The sequence below is a fragment of the Solenopsis invicta genome, chromosome 11, assembly GCF_016802725.1.
Source record: "Solenopsis invicta isolate M01_SB chromosome 11, UNIL_Sinv_3.0, whole genome shotgun sequence".
NCBI classification, from domain to species: Eukaryota; Metazoa; Arthropoda; class Insecta; order Hymenoptera; family Formicidae; genus Solenopsis; species Solenopsis invicta.
Window position 1 is genome coordinate 6,281,315 of NC_052674.1, and position 19,500 is coordinate 6,300,814.

Genomic DNA, 19,500 nt, shown 5'->3' on the forward strand with positions numbered 1-19,500 from the left:
TTACGAGAGGTTAGGTTATCTTCTTCGATTATTATACTGTTCTATATGTTTCTTGTACTTAGAACAAAATAAGAACTGTACTTATTAGAACTTCGGAAAAAAAGAAAAAAAAAAGAAAAGTTACATGCAAATAGTCATTGGCATCGTACACGTAAAAATCCGGTTTTGACATTGAAGCGCGATGACGTTTCGCGCCCGATATGGGTACCACTGGCAGGCACAACGATCCAATCTGCTTCCGTATTTAGCGAAGAGCGTTTATTCTACGACATTACTTCACCCCTCGCGAGAGTATACTCATCGTATTTAGATTATATTGATTGCTGTTGCGCGTCATAGCTTGACCTACTTGTAACGTTGGACGTTTCTTATATATATACACACGGACTGAGGCATTTAACCCTTAGAGCTTTCCTATGACGAAAAAAGGTCGCCACGTATGTACCACGCTACTCGTCATAACTATTCAAACATCAACTGATTGAAAAACAAAATATTAACCGTCACGTGTATATACAATCTTGTAATGAGATAAAAATGTTTTTATAAACGACGAATAAAATAAAGAATATGAAACAGCTTTTAATCTAATATTATAATTACAGTAATTAATCACGCATTCCTACAAAATCCAGTTTATTGAAGTAGATTATTATTAAATTCAACGTTGTTTCATATTCTTCATTTATCCATCATTAATAAAAACAAATATATGTATTTCTAACAATTAATCGTGTATTTCTACAAAATCAAATTTATTAAAGTATAATTTAAAATATAATTAAAAAACTGATAAATTGTTTCAAGCTGCTGAATTTTCTTCTCTTTTACTCACATGAAGAAATAGACATAAGAACAATTTATCTAGTATAACAGAAAAAAACAAAACGGAAAATATACGAAATTAAATATACTTTCTTTTTCTGTAACAAAACTTATAATGCACTGAAGGTTTGCTTGAACACTGCAAATTATATCACCCTTAAAATATAACTCCAAGTTTTCGTACATAATCTTTTCATCAAAGAATCTCTTCTCATAAAGAAGCAAAGTAAAAGAACAGTGAATGATATATTAATAACGACCTGCAAATGTTAATTTCGTATTAAACACTTTAAATAACTTATCGAATATTTAATCGTTAATACGAGTAAGATATTTTCGGTTAAACATAACATGCAGATAATTATTAATAAAACAATGTCAAAAGGGACTGTCGCAAAATTAGTTAAAAATACATAGCTTGATTATTCGGCAACTTCCTCTCAGTGAAAATCTATATTCAATATGAAAAGCTTTTGTGCAAATAATCGTAAAATCCAAAAAGTCCGTGTGATTAATTAGTGGAAATACCGCTTATGAGCGCTGTATCATAAAAAAATACTAATTAATAAAATAGAGTAACCAATTCAAATAATAAAATCTGAACGCAGATAACACAATAAAAATGAATAGTTCATAACTGTAACACATTCAAAGAGTTACGTGGTGCGTTTATGTTTTTGCAAATCTTATTATGCCGCGATAACGTAAGATATATTCGCATACGTAAGAACAGTTTAACCAATAAAGTGACCGGAAAGTCCGGACAGGGAGGTTTATAATCGATTTTTTCCGCGAGCTGCAATATTTGAGAGCCGAGATTTTCCTCGATGGAGAGAGTCTCGAAATTATGCATAAATGTATCTTCAAGGCTGGAAACATAGAGACTGAAGGAACTTAATGCATCTTTACTGGGGCTGCTCTGCTTAGCAGCATAGGCGACGCACATGTCACAATTAACGTGCATCCGCAAACACTCGTTGAGTAGAAACTCACACACGCGCTTAAATGCGCTTATCTCAGGTAGCCGCAAATCGCGATAATTTGTTGTTGCAACGTTCAAAACTGTTTGAACTGCAGGTGAAACTTCGTCAGCTAGTAATGACACTGACGTGGTTGACTCCGACGCTATTCGCTTAAGCATTTTCCGCCCGTTCATGGCGGAATCACCTCCGCTTGAATGCTCGAGGAAGTGCTTGCTAACAAGATTCTTGAATGCACGAGTAAACAAAATAGGTGTGGGTTTGATGCGATTTCCGCTTTGTCGTCTGACAGAGCGAAAAACGCGTTCGATGCTCTCCAAATTCAGTCTTCTCATGTAGAGAAAAAGGATCTGGTGCTCCTTCAACACGTTCCACAATTGAATGACTGCGTTGATCGTAATTTGCCAACGATCAAAACACTTAATCGACTTGACATACGTGCCATTCCTGTTCACTACCTTGATCGACTTTAGAAAGTCGAGCATCTGCTGTAAGAAACTCATCTCATACATGCTACCCGTGAAAGCTTGTCCAAAAGTTTTAGTATCCGATTTTGTTGATGCGCAAGAGTTGAGTATATCAAACAGTTGATCAAAATTGTGTATGAACTCCATCGTTCCAATCGTTTCCAGCGGTAATTCACCTGATGCAATGTGTGCGCTCAGACCTGTGGCTATGCTGTTACTGAATATTTGAGCAGCATACTTGGTTTCCGTCTTTTGACATTCATTGGGATCGAGATGACCTAGAGACAATTTAGGGGCTAGCGATAGTCGCATCTGGCTATCATGTCTAAAAAAGAGTTCGATATCCGTCCACGAAGCTCTCTTCTCGCGGAAGCGAAGATCGTAACTCCTGAGCACGTTTCTGGTTACTCTAATTAGCCGTGTAACATCGAAAACATAAAACACCTTTTCGTCATTTACTAGAAATGACGGGCGCTCCGCGGAAATTCCTAAATGCCGCGATAGTCGTAGAAACGCTGGTGAGGTATTGGTGATCAAAGTGTGCACGGTTGCACCAATGCTTTTCAGTCTAATTATTGCTTGGAATATCAGATTCTTCAAAGTATCGGCGCGATATATGCCACCATGGAAGTAGTAGGCAATGGGCTGTTCCCAGTCACCAGCCAAGCTACATGCCATTATTACCAGGACCTTTCTCGCTAACGTGCGGCGCTTCTCCGTACCGATGTCGTGGAAACCAACGATTCTATCTCGCGACAGATTGTAAAAGAGATGCGGCCTCAGTCGCATCTCGTTCACACACAGGGAGCAATGTCTCTCCATCGGCGGCAGTGACTTTATCTTTAAACGAAACGCATCGAGTACGTTGTCGTTCAAACCAGGCGGCATATCCCAGGTGCGAATATGACTCCACAGCTGGCGCACTGTAGGCAGCGAGCATAATGACCGGTAAAATCTGTACGCACCCGATGCCATAAAGAACAATTCGAGCGCGAATTGCTTGTACTTAAAACTCTTTCTAGCCTTAGCTTTCTCGCAAGCGTTGATGCACGCCAAGACCAACAGGGCAGAATTACGCGGTAATAAGTCTACACACGCCGCTTTAAATTGATCCATGTTCACGCGAGAATCTTCCTTTTCCGTGCCAAGCGTTTTCCTCCGCTTTACGACCAGATTATCGACACATATTTCGGATTTCTCCAGCTGTCTCTTCCCTCGAAGAAAGGAGTCGATATACATCCACGCATCTGGCGTTTGTGTCGAAACAGTCCAATGTTTTCTTTTTAATGTCCTATAACGTTTAATAAAATTTAATATCTTTATTCTATTGTTAAATTTGCATTTTATGTTTTGCTGTAACAATCTAACGTTAATCACTAAAATAAACTTGTGCAAAACTTGTAACGTCTCTTGTAATAGCTATATCAAATAGTATTAATTTTCAGATATTCACTTGTCACCATTTTGTTGCATTGCACAAACTGATGGTGTTTTCGATGACATTGACGATGTTGTTGGCACCGAAGAATCCGTAGATGTTAAATCTATGATATCTCTGTTGAAAGAAAATTATTGTTTAACAATTGTAAATGACACATAAGTTGAGCTTTTAAAAAAAACGCAGTTTACATATTATTATATTCTTCCGTTGGCAAAGGCATGCTGTAAGTCGATGATATTTGCGATGATTTCGATGCTGTTCCTGTATTTGGGTATATTTCTTTGATGAATTGTATTCCTGTCGTAGAAGTACCCCTATCGAAAGTGCAATTTTCATATCTTTATTTTTCCATCATAAATAAAAATGTTTAGAATAAATTTATTTATATTTAAATTCTATTAGTAAAACAGGAATAAATAAAGACTATTTAATGAATAATAATATGAAAATAAATGAATTAATATTTTCTGTACTATTTATTCACTAACCCATTATCATTATTTGACTTCACTTCTAATGTTGTCTGAGTTGATGGCACATTTCTGATAAAAATTAATTTCTTATTTAACACTTATAACAAGTAAGTTAAGGATTTGTCAATCAAAAACAATATATTAATTAATGCAAACAGAAAAGTTACCTATCCTCACATGTCTGCTTTATAGTTGCTTTCGGAATAAGTGCTTGCAATGGTGAAATTATAGCTGTATCTCTGTGCATTAAGAAATTATATTTCTTCAAGAAAGAGAAACAATAAAAGAAGCAAACAAAATTTCATAAATATAACATTTATTACGTCTATTATAAATTATGTAAATAAATTAAAATAAATTTAAAGAAATTGGGCTCAGAAAAATTAAATCAAAAATATAACGAAATAATGCCAATACAAGCTGACACTTGATGTTTGTGTATATATAACAATAAATTGAAATAAAATCGATTCATTTTGGTCAAAAAATGGTATCTCTTTTCTTTTTTGTGTCATTTACACAAAATTAATCTTAATAATGTTACTATAACAATTTTTAAATACATTTTTCAGTTTTATAAAATGCGTTTTAAAAATTGATATAAAACTATTATTAAACATCAAAATCTGCTTCAACCATCAAAAGATTTCTTTTTTATATAAATTATGTATATATAATTATATATACTATACACAAATTTATCTGAATAAATTGTATTATAAATAAATTATATTATGCTATTCTTATAGGAAAGTAAAAACTCACCCTGTCACAGGATGGGTTTGAGACACTTCTGATTGTGATAAATCTGCAGATGATGAGTTTCTGAAACAGAATTGCACAATATTTAATATTAACTATATTCTAATTTTTATGTAAAAAGTCAGAAAATTCAAGTAAAACTTGAAAATTTACCTATTTCTGGTCTCTGGCTTTAAAAATATAGTTACAAAGGAAATCGGTTGAAATAAAGTTGTAGATGTATTACTATAAAAAGAGAAAAGAGTTCCACATGTTTAATTTAAATACGATTTTTAAATCTGATAATTTATTTTTTGGAAACTATTTCTGTAGCAATATTGTGTATTCTGTAGCAATATATAAATTATACATAGCAAACTGAAACATATCTACAAATATTTACTCACTCTCCTGTTTGCAATGGCTTCAAAAATATTGATGGCACAGCTTCTTTACTGAGATAAATTTTTCCTTCTATATTTCGAAACATTTCTACTCGAAAATGTAAATGGCATAGCCAGTAATATCGATTAGCACATTCTGAGCTCATTGTTATCAAGTCCAGTCTATTGCATGCTTTAATCCATTCTAGAAATCTAAAATTATACAATCTTAAATATAAATTTGAGAATCTTGGTAACATTACATTAAATAAAAAAAACTATACATATACATATATATACATGCATATATTTATATATTTATATGTACAAAATCACAATCTTTGAAGAATAAAGATCTTTAAATTTATAATCCATTAATTTTAAACTAAACCAGATAAATACCTTTTTCTATCTTTTGGAAATCTGAAGAAATGTCGTTTCGTTATTTTTATATTTAGCATGCAACCTGGTGCACAACACCAGCGTGACTTTGATGCTGTTACTTCCATTCTGTGGAACATAATACTATTTATTACACAGCAATTTCTATTTGAAAGCTTAAAGTAAAAATAAATATAACTATTACAGATATTTCATTTCAATTTTGTGTATTAAATAAAATACATTTATATTTTTAAGTTTGAAAATTTTATATTTATAATGTTAAAATCACATTATAATAAAACTGCATGTTGAAGTAATTATTAAACGTCCAACAATTTATGAGTAAAATAAACATCCTATATAAAGGAAATATAAAGGAAAACATATTGATGTTACTAGAAAAGTAATTTCTATGATTCAAATTTTAGTTTAAGATATTTTTCATATTTTTGTGTCTCCTTTTAGTTGTTAGGATATTTGATAATCCTACAACATGCAATAAGTTTCAATTGCATTTTCCTGCGTAACAAACTGCCATTTGCAAGTATTCGTTCACCAACGTCTTATCTGCCATGAACGTGAAAAGAAATTTTAAGAAATGTTTACCTTAAAAGGACATAAGTAGTAGACACAACTGATACTTCAGAATCTTTGAATTTTCTGCAGGTTGTGAAGCCTCTGAGTAAGTAAATACTCACGAGCAACACGAATCCTACAAATGTTGCGTACGAAACTCAGCGTACGTCAATCTTCACGTCCCTCAAGTCGCATCCTGTCCAACCCTGTCGACACGGAATCTTCTCGTTACTCGATTCCTCCCGAACGCAACTCTCCGAAGATAAACAATAAACCGTCCGTTAGACTAAACCATCGTGGACGTTTCCACAAGTTAAAACGAAAGCAATTTTTGATTCCGAGGAAGGAAAAGAGGCGAGGCAGACAATTGTGGAAAAATACGCGGGGAAAAAATCGCGCGTCCCCTGACAAATGAGAAACGAAGATTTCGCGCGATACGGCGCGGGCGACTTCGTGTAAAAAAATGTCAGCTGTGTGTGAAATAGATTTGATTGGTTAGCCTTGAGCTTGTATACAGTCTAGCGGCCAATTATCGTTCGTACCGAATACGCGGCAATTTCAGATTGGTCGCATTTTAAATTCGTGCATGCATTAATGAGTGTCGAGACCTGTAATTAAAAGTATTTTTAGTTTTTTTTTGTTTGATTTTATATGCAGTTCTGCATTTTTAAGAAATTGTAACCGTGTATTAATAACCGTAATTGATTTTCATTAGTCTTATTCAAATATTATAATTTTTACATAATGCTGACAAAATGACAAAATGTTGAATATTTTTAAGAACTAAATATTATTCACTGGTACCATTCTACTCGGAAATAACATTTTTCTAAACATTCCTATATAAATATATATATATATATATATATATATATATATATATACACAAAGAAAATTAACATAAATATCTTCTTGTCTTATTTGAATTATAAATATATTTATATAAAATTTAATATATACATATTAAACACATGTTATAATATATATACATATTATTTCTCTCAAGTTAATATTATGACTAAAGATTATAAATTCCATTTAATGTATATATATATTCATGCATGCCAATGTATGTTCCATGGTGATGCTGGTGACTGTTTTAATAAAGGTACTCTTGATGGTTTGCTACTACCTTCGAGAAGATAATGATTAGTTACAAATCTAATATATTCTGGATGAATTTGAACCTGGATCTTTAACATCGAGAACAGACCCACACCTTTTATGCCATGATTATTACGATTATTGTATTTTATATATAAACTGTACAATATATGACCAGTATATTTTCATTTATACCTACTGTACATATATAGCAATACATTTCTATGTAAATAATACAAGTGTGATATATACATATATATATGCACACACACACACACACACACACACACACACATGCATACTTGTATTATATTTACAGGAACACATACAAGGTTGGGAACGTTTGATTAATTAATGTTAGAGTTACTTCACAAAAGTAACGATCATTACTAAAAAAAAGCTACGATAACGTTATAAATAACGCATTATTTCTCAATCCTGATTATGGCATAAAATCTGTGCTGTATGTTCTCGTACTCAAGAATATACTAAATTTCAATATGGCATCTATGGTAGGCTCGAGTACTATTTCATCTTCAGCGGGCCAACCAACGGTATCTGCAGCTAAAAGTAAAAAAGAGGGGGGAAATATTAGCAAGAGTACATCATAATAAATTTGATGTCAGATAAAGAAAAAGAAATAAAATAATGTTTCATAAAACAGCAGAAGTTATGAATAAAATAATTTCAGATTGATAAAATTGGTAATAAAATTAAATTAATTGCCCAAAATATTGCTCTCTACCAAAATATTTCTATAAATTATATAAGACAAGTTTAAAATGTTCAAGAAATATTATGTATTGATATATACTCTTTGGTAATTTTTAAAAATTAGTATTGACTTATTTTCAATTAGAAAAAATATATATTTAATTTTACGAATATGAAATTATATTTGTGCAAAAATAGATTATGATATTTTGAGAATGTTATAAACAGCGCATGATAATTAATAGAGATTGCAAATATGGTGCGAATATTAATTAGCAGCTATCAACTATGAAGATTTCCAATCTTATTAATAGTTACATACTTAAATCACTGAGATTAATTACAGGCGATGGAGAGAACAGAGTAACGCGCGTCTTCTTCATAAGCTTACTCTTTAAACATTCCAACTTTACCAGTATCTGCAAAAATAAATTATTTTCAAATGCGAAAAGCTTATTTAAAAATAAGTTTGTTGCATTTGGACAATAATATCAAAGAGAAAATGTACGCGACAAATTTGCGTACTATCTTTTTAATCAGTAAATTATTATAAAACTTTTGTAATAATTACATTTAATATAAAATATTAGAGCAAGTCTCTTTAAGAGCTTAGGAATACTGATTTGTCAATTTGTAAATATACAGATAATCAATAAAACGAACTTCAACCAATTCACGCGTATGAAAGGGTTGTAGAACAGGGACGAATCTGCTTTGCATCTTTGCCATTGTAAGTCCAGGATGAAGCAAACAGTAACTCAGAATTGCACCCAACATTCGATCTAGAACTTTGCGATTTACCACACCGTCTATACGTATCCATGGTTTTATGACGACTTTTATATTCTCAGCAGTTCTGAAAGAGAACAGTTCGGTATTATTTTTGAAAGCTCTCAAGTTCTTCTTACCCTTCTTTCTTAACACATACGTAAAATCTAACGACTGCGCAGATTTGTGTAGGTCCTTTTGTGGATATAAACGTATCTTTTGCTTTTTTCTTCTCGGACGTGGGCCACTCTCCTCATTGATCTCGCTGCCTTCCTTCGTCTCATTCTCCTTGTTATTTAAGTCATTGCCCACTTTTTCGTTTTTCTTCTCGTTGGTTTCTTGATTGTCCGACGATGTCGATGCTATCGCATTATCTGTTTCATCTACAATATATTTATTTTAGATATTAAACAAGCAATATATATATCAAAAATAATTTAACAATTCAATAAAAATTTAGAGAATTTTATTTTTAAAAATTGTCATTCTTTTAGACTTTATATTTTATGAAGAAAATTATGATAGTAAAGAATAAAACAGAGTGATACAATTAAAATAATGGTATTATAAATTCATCTTAATAAAATCTTTCAAATTGAATATATATATATATATATATATATATACATATACATATGCTTGTAAAAAAATTAAATGCTCGTTTATAAATATGAGATAAATGCTTCAATAAAATTAGAACAAATATAAATATATTACATTTTTTAGGTATATTTGCATCTTCAGTATGCGTGTCTCTAGTTTCCATATCAGTATTTATCTCAGCTGTTTTCCCTTGCTGCATTGTCGCATATATACTGTCCTTGAATGGCATAAGAGACTCTTGTTCAAGACGAAGTATCTTACAGGAATTAATCAGCCAAGGATCCAAGTAACGATGATGAATATAGTGCGGTTTAGTGACTCCAGAGCGTAAAAATACATAATTATCTACTAAAAGTGAAACCGCTTTGTATAAATCTTCTTTTTGCTCATCAAAGAATTTATCCTAAACAAAAAAAGAAGAAAATGCTTGTAAAAAATAACAAAATTAGCAAAATATTTTTAAGATAACTGCTGATTTTTAAATGCAAAAAACCGTTGAAAGATAAAAGAGAACAACAAAAAATATTTATTCTATAAAGGCTAAATTACCAATAACTCCTGCACACTGGCGCCGATTTCTTTCCTCTCGTAAACAAACTCATACACTGCGTCGACATATTTCCAGTCGACTGCTATTTTCTTTTTCTTCGTCATCATCTCGTTCTTGTAGTCCGTGTAAGAGATACCGCTCTTCGGAAAAGTGGCAGCCCGATTTAAATCGTCGAGAAAATCATTTACAGTTTTGATTTTTAGCGGTATTAATTGACTAGGCACAGAATGACCTTTAAAATTCTCAACGTTTAATGGCACTACAGATGCTTCTGTAGCTAAAGACGGTAACGTCTCCAAGCTATAGAACATTCTGAAGTTATTAACCACGAAGTATTCGTGCGCATGATGACTGTCGGTTACTGAGAGATCATCTAATTCTTCTCTCATCCTTAGCATGGCTATCCTAGTGTATTTTTTCTGAACATCGCTTGTATCTTCTATCTTAGTGTGATAATTAAAATAGCTCGTTTCAGGCAATATGTTCTTGATAATCTCACTGACACGTCGAGGAACCGAAGTCATATCGATTATATTATTCGGTTGCATCGCAGAAGCTGAATTAAAACAATATATTTATATTATTAAAAAAAAAATTAATTATAAAGTTTAAATAAAAATTATAGTATAATCTAATATTGAATAAGCTATAAGTTATAAGCTATAAGTCCAATAATTTATATACATATAGATTATTCAACTTATTTATTAAATGCTGACAATTATATTATTAAATGCTTATTAAATGCTGTCGAATATGTTATTAAAAATATGCAAAATAGAACAGTAAAAATAATAAAAAAATAAATCCTCAATTTTTAGCTAATATTGCAAATAATAATTCAATTGTATATCTTACAACAAAAAATAATTATTTATAGAAAAATTGTATTATCATAAAAAAATATATACCTTCTTCCTCCGTTTGTTCCTTAAATTCATTTATCGGAAATAGTTTCTCGATGCTGTCAAAATCTTCGCACAATCGTTCACATTCCTCTTCGAGAAGCCTTGATTCCTCGCTTTCTTCTAAGTTCTCAAAATCCAGCGAATCCTCAGAGTTTAGTCTTGCTCTCTTAAAGAATTGGTCTTCATTGTCCGTAAAATCCTGTTCAGTAATGGCAGATCTCTTTCTTGATAAACGTTTTGCACGAGTTTTTTTCTTACTTTCTTGCTCATGAGAATGATCTTTTAGATTCGTCTCTTCGCGTTTGTCACTTTCATCAAGTGATCGTTTCTTGTTGAATGATGTATCTTCATTTTGATCAATTTGGTTTCCTTCTTTTATTCCACTATTTTCCTCGTTTTTACGAGAGATTTTTGATTTTGGTTCTTCAGGACCATCATTCTCAGGTTTCCTCCTTTTCAAAGAATCTTTTATTTCATGAGAAGTTTCTTCCGTTTCAAATACAGAAACTGCGGCCTTCTCTGCAGCCTTCTGAGCAGCAACATTCTCAAATTTAAAGCAGTAAAGTCTTGTCAAAATATCCTGATACTTTTGGGCAGCTCTGAAATAAGTTTCGTCCTTACCTTGATATCTCGCATCCAACATAATAATTTGATCTGGCATCTCAATGTCAAAGTCGATTTGACTGCGTGCTAAAAGATCATGCATGACGCAAACGATGCCACTGGAAACTGGAATCTCAATACCGTTAAATGTTGTTTCTTGTTCCTGTTCGCTGTTTTTGTGCTCAGAATACCATTGCAATAATTTCTCGAAGACATCGTAGGTTTCCTTGAAGACATCATAAGTCCATTTAGTCTGGAACTTGTAAATGTAGTTAATACTCAGTTGATACTGCGAGTTGCTCATCGGCATGCAGTTGCCATATTTCTTAATAGACGCCAAGTGATGCTTCTTTACAGTCACCAACTGATCCGATCTGATTTTATTCATTGCTTGTTTTAAAAGAGCTTCCGAATAATGCTGGTATACCTTTGACAAAAAAGTTAATAAATATCAATAAAAAATTTATAGTATAATTAAAAAAAATAAATTTTGCAAAGTACTAGATAAATTCTATCTAAAAATAAATAATAGACATCTTAAAAAAGAAATAAAAATTAAAAAAACAATATTTGCTAAGCAATGTCTGTCATAGATTGAAAGAAAGTCAGAGATGCTGATTTTATGTTATTAAACATTCAAAGATTTAATTGCAATTTAATTTTAAAAGTAAATGAGCTTTGGAATATTGTGTTTCATGAATAAAATATTCCGTATTACATATCGGTCATACCATGAAGAGATGATAAGCCCAAGAACGCCTATCCTTTCCGCAACACATGGAACTGTGTATAATAGAATTAATAGTCGCTGAATGAATGTCATTTATGCTTTTCACATCCTTCGTGAAGCCCTGATTATGATGCGGTTTCATCGGATGGAATACCTCGAAGAGAAGATTAAATTCCTGCACTGTCTTGGGCATCGCCATGTGCTTCTTTGGTTTAATTTCCGCAATGTCGTAATACTTCTTAACAATATAGCCAACAAGCTCCTTAAAAACCTCAGTCACTCGTTTCTCGTACTCTGCCGAGCTTGAACACTCGCCCTTTAGTTTGTCCATTATGCCGCCGTATCGCCTGTCAACGTATGGATCTTGTTTGATTTCCTCGACGCCTAACATGACGCTGTTCGTTGTACGTGACTGTCGCAGCATGTACACTAAACGACGCTGACAGGCGCGTGAGGTCTTATTGTACGAAGTATAAGAATATATTCGCAATACATCTCGTATCGCTATAAAGCTGACCATCTGTTTGCGCGGATTCGGCGACAGATAGGTCGTCGCTACTTTGCACACCAGCAGAATATTATCTTCGTGAGAGTCCCAATCCACTCGCAGCTTATCCATTCGCTGCATCGCCCGATAATCGTCCTCGTCGTACTTGAGACGAGGCTTCCGTACACTTTTTTTGCGCGGCAACACACGCCGTACGAAGGATTTCTGTCTGCTGGAGTGATGTGATGTCAGAGCCTCGTTTTTCCTCCCTCCAGTCTTGAGATAATCGTGCACTTTCTTTCGCAATTCAGTTGCGTTGACAGTAGGCGGCGGAGGCGGCCCCGAAATCTTTTTCAGACCATCGTACTCCGTATATTTAACTGGCTTTGCTTGAATTTTCGATAAATGCAAATCCCGTTGGCCTATGTTAGATTTTCCCTGATTCTTAGAAGACTAATAACAAAGAAAATATTTCATAAATAACACTGATGTATTTTGTAATAGAAATATCGGTACACAACCCAACATGTATATCTGATATTGATGAATAAATTAATCTCAAATTGAATAACTCTATAAATTAAACAAATTTAATTTATATTCAGAAATATATCAGATGGTAAACAAGAGGATTTCAGAATGGAATTCTAATCTGTTATCTCATATAAAAATATTTATTATAAATTGCTCTTTTGCATTAAATAAGTTAATAATATTAATAATATTAGTTTAAAGACTCTAAAAATGTTTTAATCCCAAAAGAGAGAAAGATGTTCTATTTCATTTTTTTTAAATAATCATTTTTTAGATAATGTCTTTACTGCTTTACCTGATTATGTATAGAATAATTGATTGACCAGTTCCAATTGCGTTTTAGATGCGCGAAGAAAGCCGAGTCGATACCAGCCGCTCCTTGACGATCTCCTGGAACTGCACCGGTATCCCTTTCCTCGGCCTCTTTGATTTTGCATTCTTTAACAGCTTTTATCATGTCACTCTTCTTGGTTAATTCCTCAAGTAGAATGTCCTTGCCGTGTACCGCCTGCCTACCACCAAGTAGCGTATTAACGCAAATGGTCCACATATCGTACCAATATTTCTCAACGGCCTGCAAAGAAACGCTCTAATGAGACATTACATCTTTTTTAAAAATTGCTTGATTAGTCCCAAGTATTACTACCTACGAATTTATTGTTTATTAATTGTAAAAATTGTATCAAGTATACCATTACATTAATATAACAGATGAAGCAAAAAAAAATAAATCAGAAACATAAATAAACAGTTTTAAAATAAATTATGTTAGAAAAATAATTTTGGATACACATGAATTGAATTCAATCAAAATATATTTTTTAAGTCAAAGATCATTACATGATTTTTAATATTTTAAATAAAAGTACTTTTCGAGAAGTTAAATTTACTCCATAAACTTAAAATAGAGAAAACTTTAGATTCAGAAGATTCAAGTGCTATTTTTCTCTCTAAAATATTTCTAATAATCAACAGTACCTGTATGCGATTGAAGAAGTACTTAGTCACGGGATATAACTTGTCTTCAATCTTGTGATAGCCCGGTGCCGAAGACGTCGTATCCATCAATTCCGTGCGCCGATTTATGTAGATGAACACTTGATCTTTATCTTTTAGCCTCTGCGGACCAAACTGGACCAGGCCGATGTAACCCAATCTGGTTATGGTATCATGAATATTGAATATATACTTTCGCGCATGCAAAAGCGTATTGCGTATGGTGACCTGAAAATTTAACTCGCATTCAATTTTTAATTTTCAAAGACCTGAGCTTATCGGAGAACTTATCCGAATTGATCCAACTTTCGTTGATTTAAAAGATAATAAATCACGATTTTTAATATCTAGAAATATTTATTTGAATTGCGTTTTTAAACCTATAACGTATAAGATCTGTAAGTCAAACTCACCGGAAGGTTCTTAACGAGATAATGTCTCTTGATTGGATGATTTAAATAATGCTCCAACTCCGGGATCATGAAGGTGATATTATGTACTTTGGTAAAAATCGACAAGGGCATCCCTAATAGAACGTCGCACATCAGTGCCCACCCTTCGGGCCATCCGTTGTGTTTAGGCAAAGGTGGAACAAACATCTTCCAATTTACATCGTTGTTGTAAATAGTGCTGAACTCCTTGATGAGATCGTCATCAATTTCATATCCATTAAACTTGAGAATTTCCACTTGTTTTTGTTGAGACGATGTGGGTACACCAGGATGATCGTAAACCAGATAGAAGAGCAGAAGATGCATCGTCCGCATCCTGATGAATTTCGGGCTGAGACCATAACGTTTGCCAGCTTTAGCATCATACTTATGATTTGCGGAATGCGACTTAGATGCTGTCTTATGGAGTTCATTTAATTGTTCCTTAGAATCTGATGATTTGATAGAGTCCAGCTTTTCCATTGTTTTCTTCGTAATCTTTCCCTTCTGAGACGCCAATAAACAAAACTTGACCTTTGCTTGCTCAACGGCTGACTTGATCAATGTATGATCAGTATCGATGTTGGGATCGCAAATAAACATTAAATTCTTCTCACGTCCATTTGCGCTTAAAGTCAATTTAATATTCTTCACCAGATTATCCTTGGCAAGTTTCTGCAGTAGCCTGATGAGAGATTTCTTGTCAATCTTCACAATGTAACCCTCTTTATCTTCCTCCTGACAGATCATCTTCGTGAGTTTCGATGTATCGTCAATCACTTGATGTTCTTTCACTGCCTCAATTATCATATTGGCACGCTTTAACAATCTAAATACAAGAAACAAATATTTAATAATATAAATACTTACAATGAAAGAATACCAGAATACTTATATTTCTAAACTATAAAAAAAATATATTCGAAAATCACAAAGATATAAATTTTATATTACAGAAAAATTTATAAAATCATATGAAATAAAAATTAGATAACATTTTTTAATATTCTTTTTAACTAATCTATCCTTCTCTCTAGCAATAGTGATTTAATCCATCAATTCAATCATTTACCTACATATACTTATAGAGTATGTTTATACAAACCTGTATGAAATATTAGCATTTTTCTTCTGATTGTTCTGCACAGCTTCCATAAAACCAAAGACTTCGCTAACTCCTTTCCCCGTGCGAATGGGCTTTTGCGCTACTAAATTCGCTTTTATACTATTATAAAATGATGTGGCTTTGGCATCATTCACAATTTGCTGCATATTTATAGTTGAAATATCAAATTTCGTTTTTTGTCCCTTTGCATTGGAATTTTTCGTCTTCACATCAGAACTCTTTATCTTCTTTAATAAAGATTTCGACGTGCACTTGTATTCAGATAGAAATTTTGATAAATGGTACTTGTGCAAAATTCTATTGACTGTGTAGAACAAATTTTTCAACTCCATTTCTTTGTTAGTAGTATAATTTGCATGTGCATATTTATCTTTTTCTTTTTCATCTTTTCTATCTTCATCAATATCTGGTGCATCAGTATTAATTTTATCAACATAATCAAGATTTTTGCTTGTTTGATCATCTTCGTGGGTCGTAGGATGCATTTCGTTTTCTGCTTGCAAAGACGCTTGATTGTCCACATTCTTCTCGTTGTTAGTTATTTTCTTAGTGAGCTCCTTAATCTTGCGAACTTCTTTGTTAAATTGCTTACTCAACTTGCTACGTTTCTCGAATTCCTTTGATACATATTTTGAAATCCTTTGCCGGCCAATATCGTTCATGTATGTTGCAATGATACGCGACTTTACTAAATTCCTCAGAACTGATCTAGACTGTAATTTGGTGAGACCCATCGTCCTTGCCAAATCAGCTAAAAATTATATTAATTTAAAATTTCTTAACTTCTATGCGCCTACATTGTTTATATTTTAAAAATTAAATAATGAAACTATATTGTATACTAATTTTGCAATATTATAATAATTTGAACTTTATATAAATTTAAAGAAAATAAATTTGTAAAAATTTTTAAACTTATTTAAAATTTAATAAAAATATTTACTACTGACCTTGAGATATACCTTCCGATTTACTAGCTTCAATAATAGCGTTTGCTTGCTGCAGATAAGGAACATTGAGTTTATGATTAGACACATCCAATTCAACAATGTCTTCGTCCTCTTCTTTTTCATCCTTGTTCCATAAATCAGCAACTTCGACATCCGGATATAATACCTGCACGACTCTAATCTTTTTCTCTTTTGTAGGATCATTCTTTTGTCGCCACTCACTGGGTTCTGCATTAGGATACAAGGTTCTATACAACACGCAAATATCAGTCTTCACGATTTTTTGAAAGAAGGAAGTTTTGAACAATTTCTTTATAGAATTTTCAATTCCAAGTTTCTTCTTAATCTCGTCATATTCAGCTACGCCCTGTTTTTTGGATCGTAGAATATCGAGTACCTGTTCAGCCAGGTAGATCATTTTCGGTTTTCGTTCCACGTAGAAACGCGTTAGATGCAAGAGACTACCACTGTTGCAATGACCAGCGCTCTTCTGATGGTGGATCTGCTTTGTAATCAGCTTGTGCTGCAGCAGAAACTTTCGGTGATAAAACAATGTCTTTGGATTCTCATTAAGTGCAGCTAAGCTGAGCTTGCCTTGAGTGACCTCACCATGATACCGAGATCGTCCTACTCTCTCCAGGAAGCAGTAGTGCATAATTGTCAGTTCTAATGTTGGACTTACGTCGACACCTATCAAAGCTCGTGTCCTAACTCGCTGAGATGCCACAATCACTAAACTTAGTCCATATTTTTCTGTCACCTCATCTAAACTTGCGTTCTTAACATCTTCTTTAATATCTTTCCTTGTGTAATATGTGGAACAAGATCCTCTCACACCTGTCTTAACATCTTGGATAGGACAGTGAGGATAAATATCTAGCGGAACGTTTGGCTAAAATTATAAAAGTGAAAAGAATGTAACAATTTAAATACTAAAAGTCAATCAATTTAAGATAAAATTATAAAATATTAAAAAATTAAATTATGTGTCAAATTACAAAACCATTTTATATTAAAATAGAATTATCAAAAAATCAATAGTTTACAAAATATTTTATACTTTATTCTAGCATGTTTCTATGTAAAATATAAAACATTTTGTAGACTATTAATTTTTTTATAATATACCTTAATATTTTTACATACAAAATAATGAGATAAATCAATTGGTGTAAATAGTTGCTTTAAATGTATATTCAGTAATAATAGTTTATAACGCAAATGCTCTATCCCTATGTACGTATTAACAATAATATTCTTGTATTAATAATATATTAATATACATACTGGTTCAAGTATAATGCCAAGATCAGGATGCACAAATTCATAACGATCAAATATCACAAGTGGTTCTCTAGGTGTTTCCAATTTATAAAATAGGAAGTCTTTCACTTTTCTGCATATTAACCATATCTGTTCCATAAAAGGCTTAGGGAATGGTAACTGTTCATTCCATTTATTTGCTAATCGTAGCCATAATGCTAAAAATAAGAAATAGAAACACATAAAATATTAAAGCATTATTTATAATAAACAGATAGAAAATATAGATTGCAAACTGATACAATTATTAGAGCACTAAATCAACAAGATATAATTTAATAATAAATGGTAACATGTGCAATTTCATAAAGAAAAAGTAAATAAATTATTGTAGTAGTTTATATATTTTATATCTAGAATGATATATAAAGTATCCCTTTACTTACACCAGAGTTATACTCTGAAACTTCAGTCATAAATTGAATTGATCATAAGTTAAATAGCATTCATATTTCATAGAAATAAAACATTATTTGAACAATAATAATTATTTTATTGCCAAAATTTTTACTTTATGATTGTGTAAGATAGGGGAGATAGTTTTAAGTAGACTTCAAGAATGCTTGTTTGATATGCACTCTGTCAAATCCTATATTCTCAAAGTGTAATCCATAAAAAAAAAAATTAACTTCGACAAATGATTCAAAGTATTTTTAAAAATATTTTTTAATACTTAGCATTATGAAATTAATATTTGTATCACTGGGTTAACGATTCAATCAATTTCGTTATAATGTATTTTCAGTCAGTAGCAGTTCGGCAAATTAAATTGTAAGTCCGTAAATCGAAATAGTCATAACTAAAGAGACAGTATTTTATATTATTTATGATAAAAGTCAAATAACCTTGTAAAGTAATGCCGTCCAACCCTTCCAAGGCAACCTCATCGATGACCGACTCCACCAAGTTGCACGACGGATACATTTTCATCAATAATATTTAACAACGACGTAAAAAATACTGTAGTTCTTTTCTTTATAGATTTTTACTATTAATAGAGTTATAAAATTTCAAAATTCGTCATAGGTTATACCCATGCACGCGCGTTACCTCACATTCTTCTGTTCATTTCTGTCAAAATACACATGTTCATCGCTGATCGACGTCTTGTACAGCTGCACTATGTTCTACTTCCTGCACTCGAAACGAAAGAAACATATGATTAAACATTAAAGAGAAAAAGAAAGAATGTATAAAAGGTCACAAACAGGACAACAAAACTCCAGAATTAATTTTTTTTTTGCTAAATTTTTTGTACTTTTGTTTTCTTTTTCCGAATGCGTAATTATAAATTTGTTTCTTTTAAGTATATGTACAATTACGAAGAATAGATGATCGAATTGTCGCTATCATCACTCGCAATTCGCATGTGTGATTGGTTCTCGTTTTCTGGATTCCAATCA

General features: G+C 32.2%; 2 protein-coding genes across 4 annotated transcripts; both read right to left on the bottom strand.

The window, feature by feature from the left end:
• Window positions 1–721: 721 nt before the first annotated feature.
• On the bottom strand, window positions 722–7,044 carry LOC105200582. 3 transcript variants are annotated; one of them, XM_011168216.3, is made up of 10 exons: window positions 6,301–7,044; window positions 5,713–5,820; window positions 5,335–5,523; window positions 5,102–5,173; window positions 4,952–5,011; window positions 4,354–4,425; window positions 4,202–4,255; window positions 3,902–4,027; window positions 3,726–3,827; window positions 722–3,563 (listed from the first exon to the last, which is right to left on the bottom strand). In XM_011168216.3, exons 2-10 carry the CDS (start codon window positions 5,817–5,819, stop codon window positions 1,457–1,459), a joined length of 2,889 nt encoding a protein of 962 aa, XP_011166518.2. In that variant the 5' UTR covers window position 5,820; window positions 6,301–7,044; the 3' UTR covers window positions 722–1,456. The 3 variants fall into 3 exon arrangements, with proteins under 3 accessions (XP_011166518.2, XP_011166526.2, XP_011166532.2); XM_011168224.3 differs by lacking the exon at window positions 4,202–4,255; XM_011168230.3 differs by lacking the exons at window positions 4,202–4,255; window positions 4,354–4,425.
• A 220-nt stretch (window positions 7,045–7,264) lies between these two features.
• On the bottom strand, window positions 7,265–19,328 carry LOC105200749 (general transcription factor 3C polypeptide 1). The gene is made up of 15 exons (XM_026132536.2): window positions 18,943–19,328; window positions 18,062–18,255; window positions 16,775–17,666; window positions 15,804–16,575; window positions 14,681–15,527; window positions 14,250–14,495; window positions 13,567–13,845; window positions 12,252–13,190; window positions 10,921–11,947; window positions 10,009–10,565; window positions 9,574–9,862; window positions 9,017–9,239; window positions 8,752–8,944; window positions 8,411–8,507; window positions 7,265–7,938 (listed from the first exon to the last, which is right to left on the bottom strand). The coding sequence occupies exons 1-15, from the start codon at window positions 19,025–19,027 to the stop codon at window positions 7,817–7,819; spliced, it is 6,762 nt and encodes a 2,253-aa protein (XP_025988321.1). The 5' UTR covers window positions 19,028–19,328; the 3' UTR covers window positions 7,265–7,816.
• Window positions 19,329–19,500: the final 172 nt, after the last annotated feature.

Excerpts from the sequence above, each read along its gene's own strand:
- LOC105200582 (XM_011168216.3), bottom strand. The coding sequence starts at position 5,819 with ATGGAAGTAACAGCATCAAAGTCACGCTGGTGTTGTGCACCAGGTTGC. Across the intron at positions 5,174-5,334 it reads AAGCCATTGCAAACAGGAGA|TAATACATCTACAACTTTAT; the intron begins GTGAGTAAATAT and ends CTCTTTTTATAG. Across the intron at positions 4,426-4,951 it reads CAAACCCATCCTGTGACAGG|AGATACAGCTATAATTTCAC; the intron begins GTGAGTTTTTAC and ends CTTAATGCACAG.
- LOC105200749 (XM_026132536.2), bottom strand. The coding sequence starts at position 19,027 with ATGAAAATGTATCCGTCGTGCAACTTGGTGGAGTCGGTCATCGATGAG. Across the intron at positions 15,528-15,803 it reads AATGCTAATATTTCATACAG|ATTGTTAAAGCGTGCCAATA; the intron begins GTTTGTATAAAC and ends TCTTGTATTTAG. Across the intron at positions 13,191-13,566 it reads ATTATTCTATACATAATCAG|TCTTCTAAGAATCAGGGAAA; the intron begins GTAAAGCAGTAA and ends CTTTGTTATTAG.